Source organism: Micromys minutus, assembly GCF_963924665.1.
Source record: "Micromys minutus genome assembly, chromosome: 28".
Classification (NCBI taxonomy): domain Eukaryota; kingdom Metazoa; phylum Chordata; class Mammalia; order Rodentia; family Muridae; genus Micromys; species Micromys minutus.
The window spans coordinates 36448707-36464579 of NC_137963.1; the positions used below are offsets into that span (position 1 = coordinate 36448707).

Here is a 15873-nt window from a genome sequence, read left to right on the forward strand (position 1 = left end):
GCCTTGAACTTCCCTCTTCCGACATCTCTCAGTTGCTGGGATGAGATGAATTTACTCCTCCTGTGGCTGGTTTATGTAATTATGGGGGTGAGTGCAAGGGCCAGGACTTTGAACCCAGAGTCCTGCACATTCGAGGTAGCCACTCCACCAACTGCAGCATGTCCACACACCTAAATTTCTTTTCTTAAGAGTGGCTAAAGACCCAGTCACAAAGGAACAGACATAATATGCAGTCACTGATAGTGGGATGCTAACCCCAGAGGCTCGCACTGCCCCAGAAACAACTCACAGACTGTATGAAGTCCAAGAAATAAAACAAAACAAAACAAAACAAAAAAATCTTTATACAACAAGAAAACTTTGACTATTTCCATGTTACATTTTGTTTTACATGTACTTTATGTTCATTATAACTATTAAGTTTTCAATGCATACTATCAAACCTTTAAAAATATCAAGTACTGACTAAAAAATATATTCATACAGTTTTATGTAAAAATTATTTCAAAATCTGAAAAAAAGTACTGACAAAAATGTATTGTATAATTTTATGCAAAAAATGCTTAAAATCTGTACATTTATCTTTGTTTTGTAAAATAAAGTTGTTTAAAAAAAAGAGTGGCTAAAGAGACTGGCTCATCAGTTAAGTGAGGAGACCCCAAATTCAGTTCCCAGCACCCACATGGGTAGCTCCCAGCTGCTTGCAACCCCAGCTCCGAGGAATCCAGTGCCTCTGACCTCTGGGTGCCTCTACAGCTCAAGAGCACGTTTGCACAGACACATGCATATGAATAAAAAATAAACCTTTTTGGAAAAATTCATTTTCTAAGAAAACTTCTCAATTAATCAATTTTGATGTGACCTCTGCCCCCCGATTGTTTGTGGGTTTTATTTCATGGTGCTGGAGATTGGACCCAGGCCCTTGTGGGTTGGGGGTGTGCATGCACATTTACCCGACATACTCTACAACTGAGCTACCTCCTTAAACCCTTGACTGATTATATAGTCCAAAATCAATCACAGCCCAGGAAAAGTGTTACCCCTCTGGCTTATTGAAGCTGTCACTACAAAAGCCTGGTATGAAGTGTCTCCAACAGCCCTAAGTCTGTGCCTTCTAGAGCCAGGGTGATCTGTGACAATCTTTTCTTCAATCCTTCTGTTCTTCCTTTGTTTTCCCTTGTTTCCTCCTGCATGTTTGGGGGTGCACATACACCTGAAGGGCCTGGAGTTGATCCCCACTCCTTGTCTTCTACAGCCCTTCTCCACTTCATTACAGCAGGTCTTACTGGACTCAGAACACGCAGGTTCTGGATGTCTATCTGGACAGCTTTCACCAGGGTCCCCATCTCAAGTGCTGGAATGGTGGGCAGACACATCTACCCAGCCTTTACTGTTAAATGGGACCTAGGAATCCAAATTCCAGCCTCCGAATTTTCAGGACAAGTGCTTTATCCACTAAACTCTCTCTCTCCATGCTCCCTTCCCTTTTTCTTGACAGGAGAAAATAAGCAGAAATGTAACAACTCGCACATAGCACAGGCTACCCTTGAACTTGCTATGGAGTGTGGCTGGCCTTAAACTCCTCTTCCGCCTGCCCCTACCTCCCAAGTGCCATCAACTGCATAGCTGTCTCAAGGCGTCCAGGGAGTGTTCCAGATGGCTGGCTCAGGCATGAAGACAGTCTTTATGTCTACAGAGATGGGCAGCAAAGAGGCCGATAGCTTCTAACTAGGAAGCCAAGTCCCACGCCTTGGTGTGTTTATTTACAGGAATATGAACATCAGAAGAGTACTTACAAATATAAACTTAGCATATCATAAACATTAACAGGGTAGTGAACCTTGAAACCAGCTCAACACACCCCAAGACACAAATCTCAGCACAAGGAGATGTATTTATCCCAGAGAGACAAATGGCAGTGAATGAGAGGCAAAGACTGGAGACAGAGGATGAGGGAGAAGGGAAGGAAACAAAGGAGGGGGGATGGGCTAGGGAGAGGGGTTAGGGGATTTGTCCTGGAGGACAAAGGACTACCCCTGGATAGAGATGAGATGGATGTTACACATAGGAAAATGGCAGTTAATATAGGCATAAGGGGAAAACCCCGTGTTAGGATGAGGTTTCAACTTTAATTGGGCAATGCTAATTAGGTGAGCAAAAGGGGGTTTTTGATTTCTGGACTTCATTGGTCACTTAAGATCTATCCTTTGTAACCCTGGCAACCGCTGTTCTGAACTTGGTCTCTATGCGTTAACTATTTTAATTTATATGTGCCCTCTGAGCTTGACTTCTTTCACTTAGAATAATGTTCAAGTTCATCCAAGTTATTCCAAAACAAAAATAAAACAACAAAACAACAGGATTTTCTGACTTTTAAAGATGTAATATGCAAATCAGAAACTACAATCTAGAGAAATTAAACAGCTTCCCAAAGCTCACATTTGTCACTGTGCTAAAATTCTGGTGAGCAGAGTCTATGAGCTCTAGTGACTTGTCTGAAAGTGATGATTTTTGGTAAGAACAGTGTTTTGTTGACTCCTCTCCTTCATCCAACTATTTATAAGGGTCACGCCTACCTTTTAAAATAATTTGGTGAGGAGATGTGGATATGAGTGCATGGGTGGACGGCTCATGTGTGTCAGGCAGAGGACGTGTAGGAGTCAGTTCTTCCCATTTGCCTCGTGAGATTCAGGGACTGAACTCCAGTCAGACTTGTGCAGTGAGCGATTTATCCACTGAGCACCCTGCCAACACAGCACTATGTCCTCTTGTAGTTATACAGGGACTGATTTTATTTCAAAAGCTTGAAGGAAATTGTGATTAACTTTTTTAATTTAAAAATTACGTGTGGTGTGTGTGTGTGCTCGAACAAAGGTCAGATGACAACATTTGAGAGTCTGTTCTCTCCTTCTGCCATGTGGGACCCAGAGACAGAACTCAGGCTGGGCATCAAGCACCATCTTATCAGCCCAAGATTAACTTAGTTGTCCCATTTTCACACATTATGTTACTGTGGTCAAAGTGTTAGCACAGGCTCTATAAGAAAAACTACCCATCCTTACATAAGAAAACCCTAGCAGTGAAAGTCGCTCAACAATAGGGAATCTTTAAAATATACAGATACTCAAAGAGGTCGATACTTCCGTTGCATTAAAAACCCCTTGCCTGTGAACGGACCTCTAAAGGGAGTTGAGGTGACAGGCTAAAGCAACAGGCAAGAAAGATGAAACTCCAGAAGAGAGGTGAACCGGAATAAGGCGTACTGCTCTGGTGGCAAAATACGCCTTGGGGAGCATTAGTAAACTGGGGCAGAAAGCTGGGGAACTGTTTGGATCCTAAGCCCTTTCATCAGTATTGAGCCAGGAGTGGAGGATGAAGTCACCATTGCAAATGCCTAAGTCAGTGTTTAAATAAATTGACTTAACTGTTTAAAAAGACAAACCAAACTCTGCGACGTCCTAGCTGCGCTGTCCTGCAGCAGGACGTCCGAGGCAAGGCGACTGGAGCGGTAAGGTGACTGCGAGCAGAGGAAGGGGAGAAGGAGGGGGTGGCTGACCTAAGAGGGAGGTGACTGGGGAAACTTCCAGAGTTTTTTTAGGTTCAAAAGCGGCGCGCCGCAGCGCCGGAAACGGAGCTCCTGCCTCGTGTGCACTCAGCCAATGGCTGCGCGATGCGCCGTCCAGCGGTCACTCGCGCGGCATCCGTACGGTGGCGGCTGTAGTGATCGCCATCCTCCAACGCTTCCACGCCAAGCCCACGGCCACGTAGGGTCTTCCCGCATCCCTCCCCACGGTTAAAGCACCTCAGAAGAAAAAATCTTGTCTTTAAACTGAAGCGCCCGCGCGCACCACAGCCGAACGAAGCAACATGGCCGACAGCGCGGATGAAAAGCCGGAAGTGGGTTTGGTGGGCGGTGTCTGGGGGCGGTCCTCGCGTGATGGGGGCGGGGCCTGCCCCTCCAAGCTGGGTTTGCAGTCAAGTATCCCAGGCGCTCACTCCGCAGCCCGCTCCGGGCTCCCCGCCTTCTCCTGGGGGCTGGGCCGGACCGGCTCCGCCCAGTTAGGTGTCGTCGGTTCCCAGGTGCGGGCCGGACCTCCGGCATTCCGGTGCCCCAGGCCTGTGCAGCGGGCTGACGGCGATGGAGGACGCCCCCGAGCGCACTCCTTCCTCCGAGTCCACACAGCCTCCGGGCCTGGCCAGGGAGCCCGAGGTGGCCTCTCCGGGGGACTCGGAGGGCTGCGCCCGGCCTCTAGACACGGTCCCCAAGAAACTCTGTGGGTATTTAAGTAAGTTTGGCGGCAAAGGACCCATCAAGGGCTGGAAATGCCGCTGGTTCTTCTACGACGAGAGGAAGTGTCACCTGTATTATTCGCGCACGGCGCAGGATGCTAACCCCTTGGACAGCATCGATCTCTCCGGCGCGGTCTTTGACTGTAAGGCGGACGCTGAGGAGGAGGGCACTTTTGAAATCAAGACTCCCAGCCGAGTTATTACCCTCAAGGTAAGTGGAACTCCCCACCTCCCAATCCCCTTTATAGCTCGTGCTGCGTTTTCAGGGCTAATGCATGGTCGCTGTAAATTGACCCGGACAGTTATCACCATCGACTGCCCAGAGCCTGGAGCTGTCCCACATAGCTTTCACACCATTTCCTTATTACCGCCCCCCAAAGGCAAGGGTGAGGGAATTCCTTTTATGCATCAATAAACTGAATCATAAACAACAGGGAACAGCTCAGCCCGGTAGATGTGGTTCACTTTTTTGGAATCTTCCAGTGCTGTATCAAAACTTTGGTGGTGCCCAACTACCCAGTTTCCTCAACTTACTTCCTCGGTCCTGAAGGAGTCAAGATACTGGTGGTTGCATTCTTTGAGGCCAGGACCTGATTCATGTCTTGGTGTTTTGGCCAACGGGAGTGAATGCAGACATGGGCAGGGGTTAGGAAGGAAAATATGTGAGTAAGTCTGATCGGCCTGGATTGTTCATCCAGGCATGTCTGAACTGGTGGGGTCGTAGGAAATGCCGTTTGAATAAACACACATGCACACTCAGTGATAGGAGCCCAGGTCAGAACCTATTTACCATGTTAAGGGGAAGTGACCTGACACCTCGTTGGGAAGACAGATGTGGGCTCAGGTCTCTAGGCTCTGGAGTGCAGGGATGAAGGTCTTCCTTTCCACTGTCTGGCCTCTGTCTCCGAATGTCCTCAGCCTGCAGCTGTCCAGATACTAGAACACCGTGGGTATAGCTCTCCTTTCCTGGTAGAGTATGTCTGGTTGGCTAGGCTGGAAGGTGTTGGGAGTTCCATTAAAATAATGAAAATCCAATTTTTAGGCCAGAAAGAACACTTTGGAGGTCACATGAGCTTAGGTCCTATATTCCTTCCAAAAGTGCTGTTGGACGGGGTCCCTCACACACGATTTTTTTTTATTATTCCATACATACTCCTGGCTCTGTGCTAGGCTCTGGGTGTGGAACAAGTTGGACTTGCTTGGCTCTATACCTTATTCTCAAAACAGCTCCAGGTGTGATGGGAAAACTGGCAGGCGTGGTTAAGTGTGAAGAGTTGGGGAAACACAGTGTAACCCCATGTCACAGGCAAGCCACAGGAGTCTGGCACACATAGGGGCCCAAAGGATGGAGGTGAAGAGGGAAATATTGATGAGTGAGGCCGCAGAGCTTGGACTTTGTCTCTAGGCTGTAGAAGTTGTCTAAGAGCCTTAAGCTAAGAGAGTACAACCAGATTAGAATGTTCTGAGAGCTCAGCCTGCCTGTTGGGCAGAGAAAAAAATTGGGGTAAGAGGAGGCTGGTAACCAGAGAGCCCAGGGGGGAATGATGGCTGAGCAGGAGCTGTGGCCCTGGAGAAGAAGCAGATGACAGGGGTGTTAGGCCAGTAGGTGCAGGATACAGTCCTTGGCTGACAGAAGGGACTGCACAGTGAAGAAACACCCAGATTCGTGCTATCTGACGTAAACCCTGGCCCGGTGTGAACCGAGATCATGAGCCCTGACCTGTCACAGGGTCTCCAGCATTAGCAGCGCCGTAGTCAGCATGGTTACCTGGTGTGAACATGTCAAATGAGTTCAGGAATGAAATGAGGTGCTTGTGTTTGTCTGGGGACTATCGGGTTATGGCGAAGCCTGAGAGAGCTTTTGGAGGAACAGGGTGTGGAAAGGGAAGATGGAGAGATATCATTCTGTTACCTGAGTAACTGGCTTACGGACTCTCTTAGAAATGCCTGTGCTCTAGTTGAATTTCTGTTTCCTTGAGAAACATCATGACCAAAAGGAAATTGGGGAAGGCAAGGATTTATCTGGCTTCCTTACACAGCACAGGCCGTCCCCGAAGGACAGGAACTCAAGTAGGAAGCAGGAGGCAGAGACCAGAGTGGAACACTGCTTACTGGCCTGCTTCCTCTGGTTTGCTCAGCTTCCTTTCTACGTAGCCTAGAGTCCTGTGGTTCTCAGTCTGTTGGTTGCAACCTTTTTGGCGGTTGCATATCAGATATTTACATCATGATTCATATGAATAGCAAAATTACAGTTATAAAGTGGCAACAAAAATAATCTCATGGTTGGGGGTCACCACAACATGAGTCACAGCATTAGGAAGGTTGAAAAACCACAGACCTAGACATACCTGCCTAGGGATGGCACCGCCAACAGTGGGCTGGGCTCTCCTACATGAGTTTGTAACTAAGAAAATGCCTCGCAGACATGGCTACCGGGCAGTCTGCTCTAGACTGTGCCTTGATTGAGTCACCTTTCCCCAGGTGAGTCTTAGTTCATTTCTGTTGACAGCTGAAGCTCACTGTGACAACCTCTCTCTCTCAATCTAGGTCACACGTCATCCTTGGTCCTCTTGAAAGAATGAGCTTGTCCTGGTTGCTCTGTAGACTTTTTTCATACCCCAGCGAGCCACCCATCAGCTAAGCCCAGCAAGGCTTGTGCCTTTAAAATTATGTTTGAAATAAAGTTCTGGTCTACACTGAGAGACCTAGTTTCTGGGGCCTGGGTCACGCGTATCTATATGTGGAAACAGGCTGGTCACTCCTGCTTCTTCCTACAAGGTCCAGCAAGCTAATGGATGTAAAAACAGCTGCTCAGTCCATCAATCGGGAAACAATTGAGTGACGTCAACTGCTAGCTTGTTTGGAGTGGTCCAGGGTACTACCATGTTATCACAGTGTGTACGTTGCTTTCTTGCCTAATTCATAGTCGTGGGCTGGTGTATTTCTGCAACAGAAGAGATTACCTCCATCCCACAGAAAGGCATCGAAGACTTGAGGTGCCATTTAAGGAGAGCTGTGGTCACTGGGCCCTTCCAGGTCACAAGTCAAAGCTCTCTCCTCCCTTGTGGCACCACACTTTCTCTGTCCAGGGAATACATTTGTGTACCTGCCATGTGTCAGGCACTGGACTGAGCACTTTTTTTCCAGGCACTGTAGCTGTCTTCAGACACACCAGAAGAGGGCATCAGATCCCATTACAGATGGTTATAAACCACCATGTGGTTGCTGGGATTTGAACTCAGGACCTCTGGAAGAGCAGCCAATGCTCTTAACCACTGAGCCATCCACCCAGCCCAAGCACTTTATCTCTTTTGCTTTGTCTTCATAATCACTGTCTAAAAATGGTAGTATTCTCCCCACAAAGCAATTGAGGGAAGAGAGGCACAGAGACATTGAGAGCTCCTAAGCAGGAAACCAGAGCCTGATTCTTTTTAGTGCCGTTACAGAAGTGACTATAGACACACACACACACACACACACACACACACACACACACACACACACAGTGGCGATGCCTTTTTTCTGGCAGGACAGAGTTCCTAAACCTTTTGTGACCTCTGAAGGCCAGGCCTGGTGCCACACTAAGGCCTGGGACCTCACTAACTAATGCTTGTGTTTCTCAGGCTGCCACCAAGCAAGTGATGGTCTACTGGCTACAGCAGCTGCAGATGAGGCGCTGGGAGTTCCACAACAGCCGGCCTGCACTTCCTGCTGCCGCCCTGCCTGAGAATGCGCCCGCCCTGCACCTCAGCCTAGGTACCAATGGGCTGCTCTCCAGGCCTTTCCCCTGTTGCTGGGAACATGGGAGGGGCCCTCTGCCAAGAAGCAGAACCAAGAATGACCAGGATGTAGGATGGGTTAGGACAGGAACATGGGCTGGCTGTTCAAGTCTCACCCATGGATGATTTCAGGTAAGTTGCCAAGACTGTCTGAGATTCAGTTTCCTTCCCTTACAAATGAGCAAATGAGGTGTGTGTGTGTGTGTGTGTGTGTGTGTGTGTGTGTGTGTGTGTATGTGTGTGTATGTGTGTGTGTGTGTGTGTGTGTGTGCTCGTGTGTGTGTTTACTGGGGGTTGAAGTCAGAACCTCATGAATTTTATCGAAGCTCTCTGCCATTAAGTGCCATCCCTTACCCTTGGGTTTTGGGACAGGCAAAATCTTGTGTAGCTCAGACTGGCCTCAAAACTCTCAGTGTTACCTCAGCCTCCCTGGCACTGGGGTAATAATGACTGTGTGCCGTCAGGATTTGCTGTGAGTGAAGGCTTTTTAAATCCCACATTGTAGAATACCCCGAAGCCTGGGGAAATCACACTTTCTCCCATCACTGTGCCGTGGCTGAACCACCCCACAGCTGCTACCACCAGGTCATCCGTCAGATTCCAGTACAGAGCCAGTGTCTAAGACGAAACCACTTCAGTTGACAGGCCAGTCAGCCAGGGCAGGGCTGTGGCCGTATGTCTCCTGGACCACAGTGAGACTTCTGGGTGCTTCTGACACTGAGTGTACCTGTCTGTGAGAGTTCCCCTGCCCTTGGTCGGTGCCCAGTTCTCACAACAGCAGGCCACACCCTACCCTTCCTCAGCCCCTACCAGCTGGTCCAATCAGGCACTGCCCTTGGCCTCTTAGATTTTAGGTCCCCTCACTGTTATTCCCTAGGTTGACTCTCTCGACTAGAAAACCCCAGCACCCTCATCTCCAGTGGCCTCTCCGCTATCTGAACCTGTCCCCTGTAGTCTGAGTGGGCTTTCTAAAATGATGACCCACCCAGAGGGGCAGGTTCTTGCCCATTACTTGGGGCTTGCCCCCCTGACCCTTGTCTCATTTCTGCCCGTCCCTCAGAACCCACTTTGTGCTCACGATTTAGGAGGAGGGTCTCGTGTCCCGTTTTGCCTGGTAAATTCCTGCCTGTTCTGTATGGCTAGGCCTGGGCCCGCTCATCTTGTCCTCTCTCCTTGGATGCAATCCAGGATTTTGTCCCCTAGACTCAGTGTTGGTCCTTGACACGCATTCAGATACTTCAGAGAGACCTGTCCCATGGCACTCTGATTACCATGTCCTTGTCAGTCTCCAGCCACTAGCCCTTAAGGGTAGGGACCATGCATTTCTTTGTCACCTGGTCCGTAGTGTCCAGCCTAGCACAGTGGTTATTTGCAGAGTGAATGTAAGGGTGAATATATTGAACTTTATGACTAAGAAAAGGACTGTAAAGTGTAACGTTGGGCCCACTAGTTCATGGTACTTGCACTAATAATGTGTGCCCGCTGTTGCTAGGCTGTAATTCATCATAGAACCTACAAGCACATGTATGCTAGTATTATCATAGCATGTATGTTAGCACTGCACACACACACACATCCCTGCTGTAGTACACAGTATTATCAGATGAACACAGTTATGCTATTATGAGCTGTGCATGCTAGTGCTGGAGCTAGTGTCGTAGTGTGTACATGCTATTGCTACCAACAACACACACATGCTGTGACAGCTGTGGCAGTACACCCACACACGCTGTCACCACTATAACAACTGCCCCTTTCCTTGTCATTAATTAATAATGAATAGTCATTAGCTTCCTTGGGCAGCCTTTTGTTTTGGTTTGGTTTGGTTTTTTTTTTTTTTTTTTTTGTGGTTTTGGTTTTGGTTTTTGGATTTTTTGTTTTACTTTGTTTTGTTTTTTGCTATGAGACAGAGTGTCATGTAGCCCAGGCTGGCCCTGAAGTCACTCTGTAGCTGAGGCTGTTCTGGAACTCCTGAGCCTCCTGCTTCCTCCTCTGCCCAGGTTGTGGGATCACAGGCACACACCACCACATCTAGCCTCAGGCAGGTTTTGAAGGGTTTCTTTGCCCCTGTCCTTCTACTGTGGTGCACACCAACTCCCTCCACCAGTTGGCCAGGCAGCCTTGTCTGTGAGGAAAACTAAAGCCTGAGCTGACGGAGATGGAGAGGGGTCTTCCTTCCTGTGTGCTGAGCGGGAAGAAGTAGGATGTAAAGGCAGGGTGTGCCAGACCTGGGCCCGTTCCTAGTTCTGTAGCTTTGCTTCAGTACACATGACTAGGCCTGTCTGAGGTTAGCATTGCTTTGTCCATGGGGCAGGCATGTGGTGTCCCAGGGAGAGCACTGGCTGAGATTCTGGAACTGGAAGCAGATGTGTGGGTTTCCCTTCTGTCAGCCTTTCTACCCTATAGCAAGCCTACCCTGCTGGACCCAGGGCGGGTTGGGGGGGCTTCCTGTATCACTCACACATCCCACACACAAGGAAAGGCCTTTATGGAACCCATTGTTTGTTTGCTTCCTTATTTTGTAGCCCAGGATGGCTCTGGTGTCACTCTGTAGCCCAGGCTGGCTTTAAACTTACGGTGATCACATATGCTACTATGCCTGACTCCCCCCCTCCTCCCCTGAGTCCTGAGCAAGTTGGTGACTCTTACATTAGCTGTTTGGAGCATGCTGCCCTACCTCAGCCCCTCCCCATCCTTCCTGAGGAAGCTGAAGGCTGTGCAACCCTCCTGATCCACTTCTGACTTTGAGTCACAGAGTCTGGGTCTGGGGGGGGGCTGGGAGGGGGAAGGGGGGGAGTCCCGTCACACCCTTGAGCAATCTGAGGGCGTGTTCTCTACAGCTTTTAGCTTTCTCCAGCTCTATACTTCACCTACACAGTGGCCTTCAGATCGCCAAGAGCAATCGGACAAAATGACAGATTTCTATAATTACACATTGCCAAAGGAAGTCGCAGCACACGGGAGACATTCATAAATGTCTGGGAGACATTCATAAATGTCTGCCGTCAACAATTCCCATCCCATTTACCAGTTTTGCTCTAGCGAGGGCATGTACCATCTTGTTTTAACTTAACCCTTTGTCATTGCCCCCCCCCCATGTTATTCTCCTTTTTATAGCAGAGAGAACAAAAGGGAAAGAACTTCCTGCACTAAAATTCAAGCTGCAGCCTACGAGTTCACACCTCAGAACTGAGGGGTCCTTCAGGGTTGTACCAGGGAAGCAGCAAACTCCTAGCCCAGTCCCTCTTCTCTGTGTGGACTGGGACTTCCTTGTAGTGGCAACCCCAAGCCCTCAGGGAGGAGAACTCTCTTGAGAGCTGTTGGGCGTGCCTATCACGACCCCTCACTGGGGCCTTTCTCCTGGCCTTATACCAGCAAATTCGTCTCCAGTGGGAAGTGCCGGTCTCAGTATGGTAAGGCCACCATGTGTGCCTGTCCCTCTTACTCTTCAGTAGCTGGTGGCTTTCTAGGCACACCACCCACTTCTCCGGAGCATAGTGCTGCCTCAAGGAGCGGAGTGGAAAAGTCAAAACGACTGAATTACAGCTGAGCTCATGCCACCTGCTGGCTTTGGCGTTCACCACAGAGCTCTCCTCTCTGAGCTGCTCTTATTAGAGATACCCAAGGCCGGGAAGTGTAGCCTCAGCGGTGATCTCAGGCCAGAGAGAGGGTGTGAGAGGCCTTGCATCTGAGAAAGACTAGTGTTATTTGTTCTGAATGAGGGGGAGGGAAGGTGGTTAAAGTATTGATGAATAAGAAAATTTTATATCGAATCTGCTCAAAATTTGGAAGATTGGAGTCCACATTGTGGAGCCTTATCCTTTTCTGTTTCCATGTCCTCTGACCTTGAAGAACACGGGGTGGAGAGCAGCCATCTTGATTTTTCATTTGCTTGTATTGGAAACAAGGCCTAGCCTCAGATCTTCCAACCAAAGGCACGTCTAGCACTCCAGGTTTCTGCTGAACAACAAAGCACACACACACACACACACACACACACACACACACACACACACACACGAACTCCCTCTCATACACACACTTCCCTCACACACACACTTACACAGAGATCCATGCAAATACACACACATTCTCCTCACACATACACACACACACACACACACACACACACATGCACTGTGACCCATTTTTTTAGCCATACCCCACACATGGCTTTCCCATCCAGTTACCCTGGTCCTTGTCCACAGATTGAGCTCTGGTGCTCAAACCACCGCTCCTCACACGAAGTCAGGAGTGGGCTCAGGCTCAGAGCACGCCTCTCACGCCCCTCACAGCCGCACTCCTCCTCCCTCAGGGACTCTCTTCTGGCTTGAGTTCTGGCTGCAGCTCTGAAGCCTCAGCTTCCTGCTGCTTTGCTTTCCTCTCACTTTCTCTAGCCCTCCCTGAAAGCCCCAGGTCGTGTTTGGGGAGGGGGTGGTGGAAAGGAGGCCTCAAAAGAATGGCTTTGAGGGCTGTTGCCAAGTCAACTGACCAGCTTGTGCAGTACAGAGCCTGCTAGGAATTAGCAGTGTGTGACCTACTATTATGTAAGTGATTAATTACAGACAGGTTTGCTCGGATGTGTGGAACAGCCTCCACCGGAACACTGCCACCTCCTGAGATCACCACCACGGTGACGGGTGCTTTTATATGCACACCTTCTTTGCAGAAGTGTTGCACAGATAAAGCCTTATTTTTCTCCCACTTTCTGTAACAATCCCTATTAACTTCCAGACATGCCACAACCTTTCTTTTACACTTTGAATGGTGTGTTTTAGCCTAGAAGCTTATCTTAACATTAAACACTTTGAAGTCACTTGCTCTGGAAGAATTCTTGTCAGGATACTGGGGGAGGAAGTAAAGAAGAAAAGGCAGCCATGGTTTCATCGTATAGACGCGGCCAGTGTTAATGCAGTGTTATGATGCGTAGTTTCATCGTATAGCCTCTGCCTCCTTTCTCGTTAGCGTACTTTGGATCATATACCAGTGCAAAACAGCTGTACCTTGCTTTTCAGTATTTAGGATTGTGATCTTAATATTTCTCTATGGTTTAAGATTTCTTTGTAACTTCCTATTTTAAATGAATATAAATTTGTTTCCTAGTTGTGAAGGTAGACCTAAAATTTTTACAGTAGCAAATTCGGTGAGAAACAACAACAAATTGAGAATGGCCTGCTCACCCATAATGCAGCCCTCATAACGCTTAAGTATCCAAGCATTTATTAAGTTAGGTAAAGGCTCCCTCTGCCTTGCCACATGGAATTATAAGGGCATGCTGTTTGTCTACAAAGTTAGCTGAGACAGGCCGGCAAATCCGAAACGAGAAGATATTCAAAAGCAAAGGTAGTTAAAGGCCATGCAGATTCCAGAACAGTGAGTCACCGAGCTCACTCGGTCCTTATCTTAAAAACCCAGCTTTAACCGGAAAGAAACTTCTAGTCTGATACATATTTTGCCCAAGAATATTAAACCTCTTACCCACTTACTGCCTTTATTAGAAATGTCCTTTTTGGCAGAAGGTTGCTTGGTTGATTGGCTTTTTGGTTTTTCAAAACAGGGTTTCTCTGTGTAGCCATGGGTGTCCTGGGGCTCTCTCTATAGACCAGGCTGGCCTTGAACTCAAAGACGCCAAGTTCTTGCCTGCCTCCTACGATTAAGGGCATGCACCACCTCTGACTGGCATAAGCAGTTTAGAGGTGTTTAAGAGACTCACGTGGTGAAATGCATGCCCTTTACCCACACTGTGCCATGGAATCCCAGTAAGGTGTGTGTGGTGAGCCCAGGCAGGATCCAGCCTTGATCTTCCCACTTAGCATTGCTACATACAAGAGAGACACTGAAGATTAGAGAGACTGAGACAGGATAGCAAACAGTTCAATGAGCTTGTAAAGTAACTGTCTTGGTGTCACTTGGTTGGGTGTCACTAAGACCCTGTGACCCTAGTAATTTTTCTTGGGTTGTAGTTTTGAACTGCCCTGTGACAAATGGCTGATATTTAGATGCAAAATGATGGCTGACTAGAAGTCTTTGGTGCTAACTGACCTTAAACCTTGTTCCTACGTGCACTGTGGTTGTTTGTAGCCACCGTAGTGATGGTGGTTCCAGACACTCTTAAGATCAAGTTGTTTGTTTTAATTGAGATTTGGAACCTTGGATTATGGCGTTCGTACATCTCGGCAACATCCCTAACCCACAATGAGTCCTGTGATTGAGACCAACTGTAACTCTATTTTTTTGTTTGTTTGTTTCTCAAAACAGAGTTTCTCTGTGTAGCCTTAGCTGTACTGAAACTCTCTTTGTAGACCAGGCTGGCCTTGAACTTTAAGAAATCCACCTGCCTCTGCCTCCTGAGTACTGGGATCACAGTTGAGTGTCCCAACCATGCCCAACATGTAGCTTCCTTTTTTCAATCTAGCATTTTCCACTTAATACCATTTTCTATGTCTGTTCTTTTATGTTCTCTGGAAGAAAGGGTTTCACTATGTATGCCAGGCTAGCCTGGCACTCACAGAAATTCTCCTGCTTCAGCCTCCCGAGATGAATCACTTTGCCCACTTCTCTAGTGTTCTTCATCAACATTTTTTTCCATAGCTGAGTGACAGTTGTGCAGAAGTATCAGGATTTACCCAGCCTCCTCCTGGGTTGTAAAATCTTCATTTCCAGCCAAACTTGGTGGTGTGCACCTGTACTCCTAGGTACTTGAGCATTGGAATGTGGATTATAAGATCAAGGCCAGTGTGTGTAATTTAGTGAGACTCTACTAAAAACAGTCTAGAGAGCTGGCTCCGTAGAGGAAGGGTTGCCATTCAAGCCTGAGAAACAACATTCAGATCCGCAGAACTCATGTGAAAGTCAAGTGGGTGTGGTACCTTGCTCCCTATATTCTTCTGGAGTCAGAGACAGGAGATGCAGAGCAAGCTGGTGAATAGACTAATCAGCAAGCGCCGGGCTCCGTGAGATACCCTGTGTCAGAATAAAGCAGAACGGTAGAGAAAAATATCTGACATCAACCACACACAAGCACATATGTGTCCATACACATGTGAACATATTATATGTTCCCTCCAGTACATACACGCACATGCTAAAAATAAAACAGCGTCAACAACAGAAAAACTGGAAGAAGTTATTTTCACTTTAAGGCACTACACGTGACCCTAGGATAGACACCTTGGCACATCCAGCTTTTGGTACATCTCAGACTCCTTTTTTAAATGGCTTATCAGATACAGAGTGGCCTGCATGTTTGTGAAGAGTCTCCAGGAAGATGTCAACAGCAAAACAAGTCATTTTACAGCCATCCTGCTGCTGTTAACCTGCATCAAGTTTGCTGTAGCAACCCCAGAGATGAACCCATAGCCCAGGACTAAGTCATTCCTGCCAAAGCACCCTAATTCATGCCAGTGTTGACTGTCTGCCTTTGACTCCCTAGAGCAAGAGGAGGCGGAGCTGGAGGAGTTCCTGTGCCCTGTGAAAACGCCCACTGGACTTGTGGGTGCAGCAGCTGCCTTGCAGCCTGCCCCTTCCATGCCCTCCACCCTTCAGAACATTTCCCTGAAGCATCTGGGAACCGAGATACAGTAAGTGCCGATGGGGATAGGAGTGGGTGGCCAGACCCTCCCCCCGCACCCCTTTTCTGTGAGCATCTTCTGGTGTGCTCCTGTGGAGAGGTGGGACAGAGTGGGCCATGAGCATGTTTTTAATCAGTCACGTTGTTATTTAAAACATCCCAGCACTCAGCAGACTGAGGCAGGAGTATCATGAGTTCTAGGCCAGCCTGAGTTACTTAGTGGGATCTTACTTC

The 15873-nt window shown here is 48.1% G+C and overlaps 1 protein-coding gene across 1 annotated transcript in view; it reads left to right on the plus strand.

Annotated features, from left to right (window-relative positions):
- Positions 1-4113: 4113 nt before the first annotated feature.
- TBC1D2 (TBC1 domain family member 2) overlaps positions 4114-15873 on the plus strand; it is a 43148-nt gene continuing 31388 nt past the window's right edge. Inside the window, exons 1-3 of the mRNA XM_080939937.1 lie at positions 4114-4501; positions 7914-8046; positions 15502-15649. Of these exons, the coding sequence (XP_080796063.1) occupies positions 4139-4501; positions 7914-8046; positions 15502-15649 (644 nt within the window). The 5' untranslated portion in view covers positions 4114-4138. The remainder of the gene's footprint in view (positions 4502-7913; positions 8047-15501; positions 15650-15873) is intronic.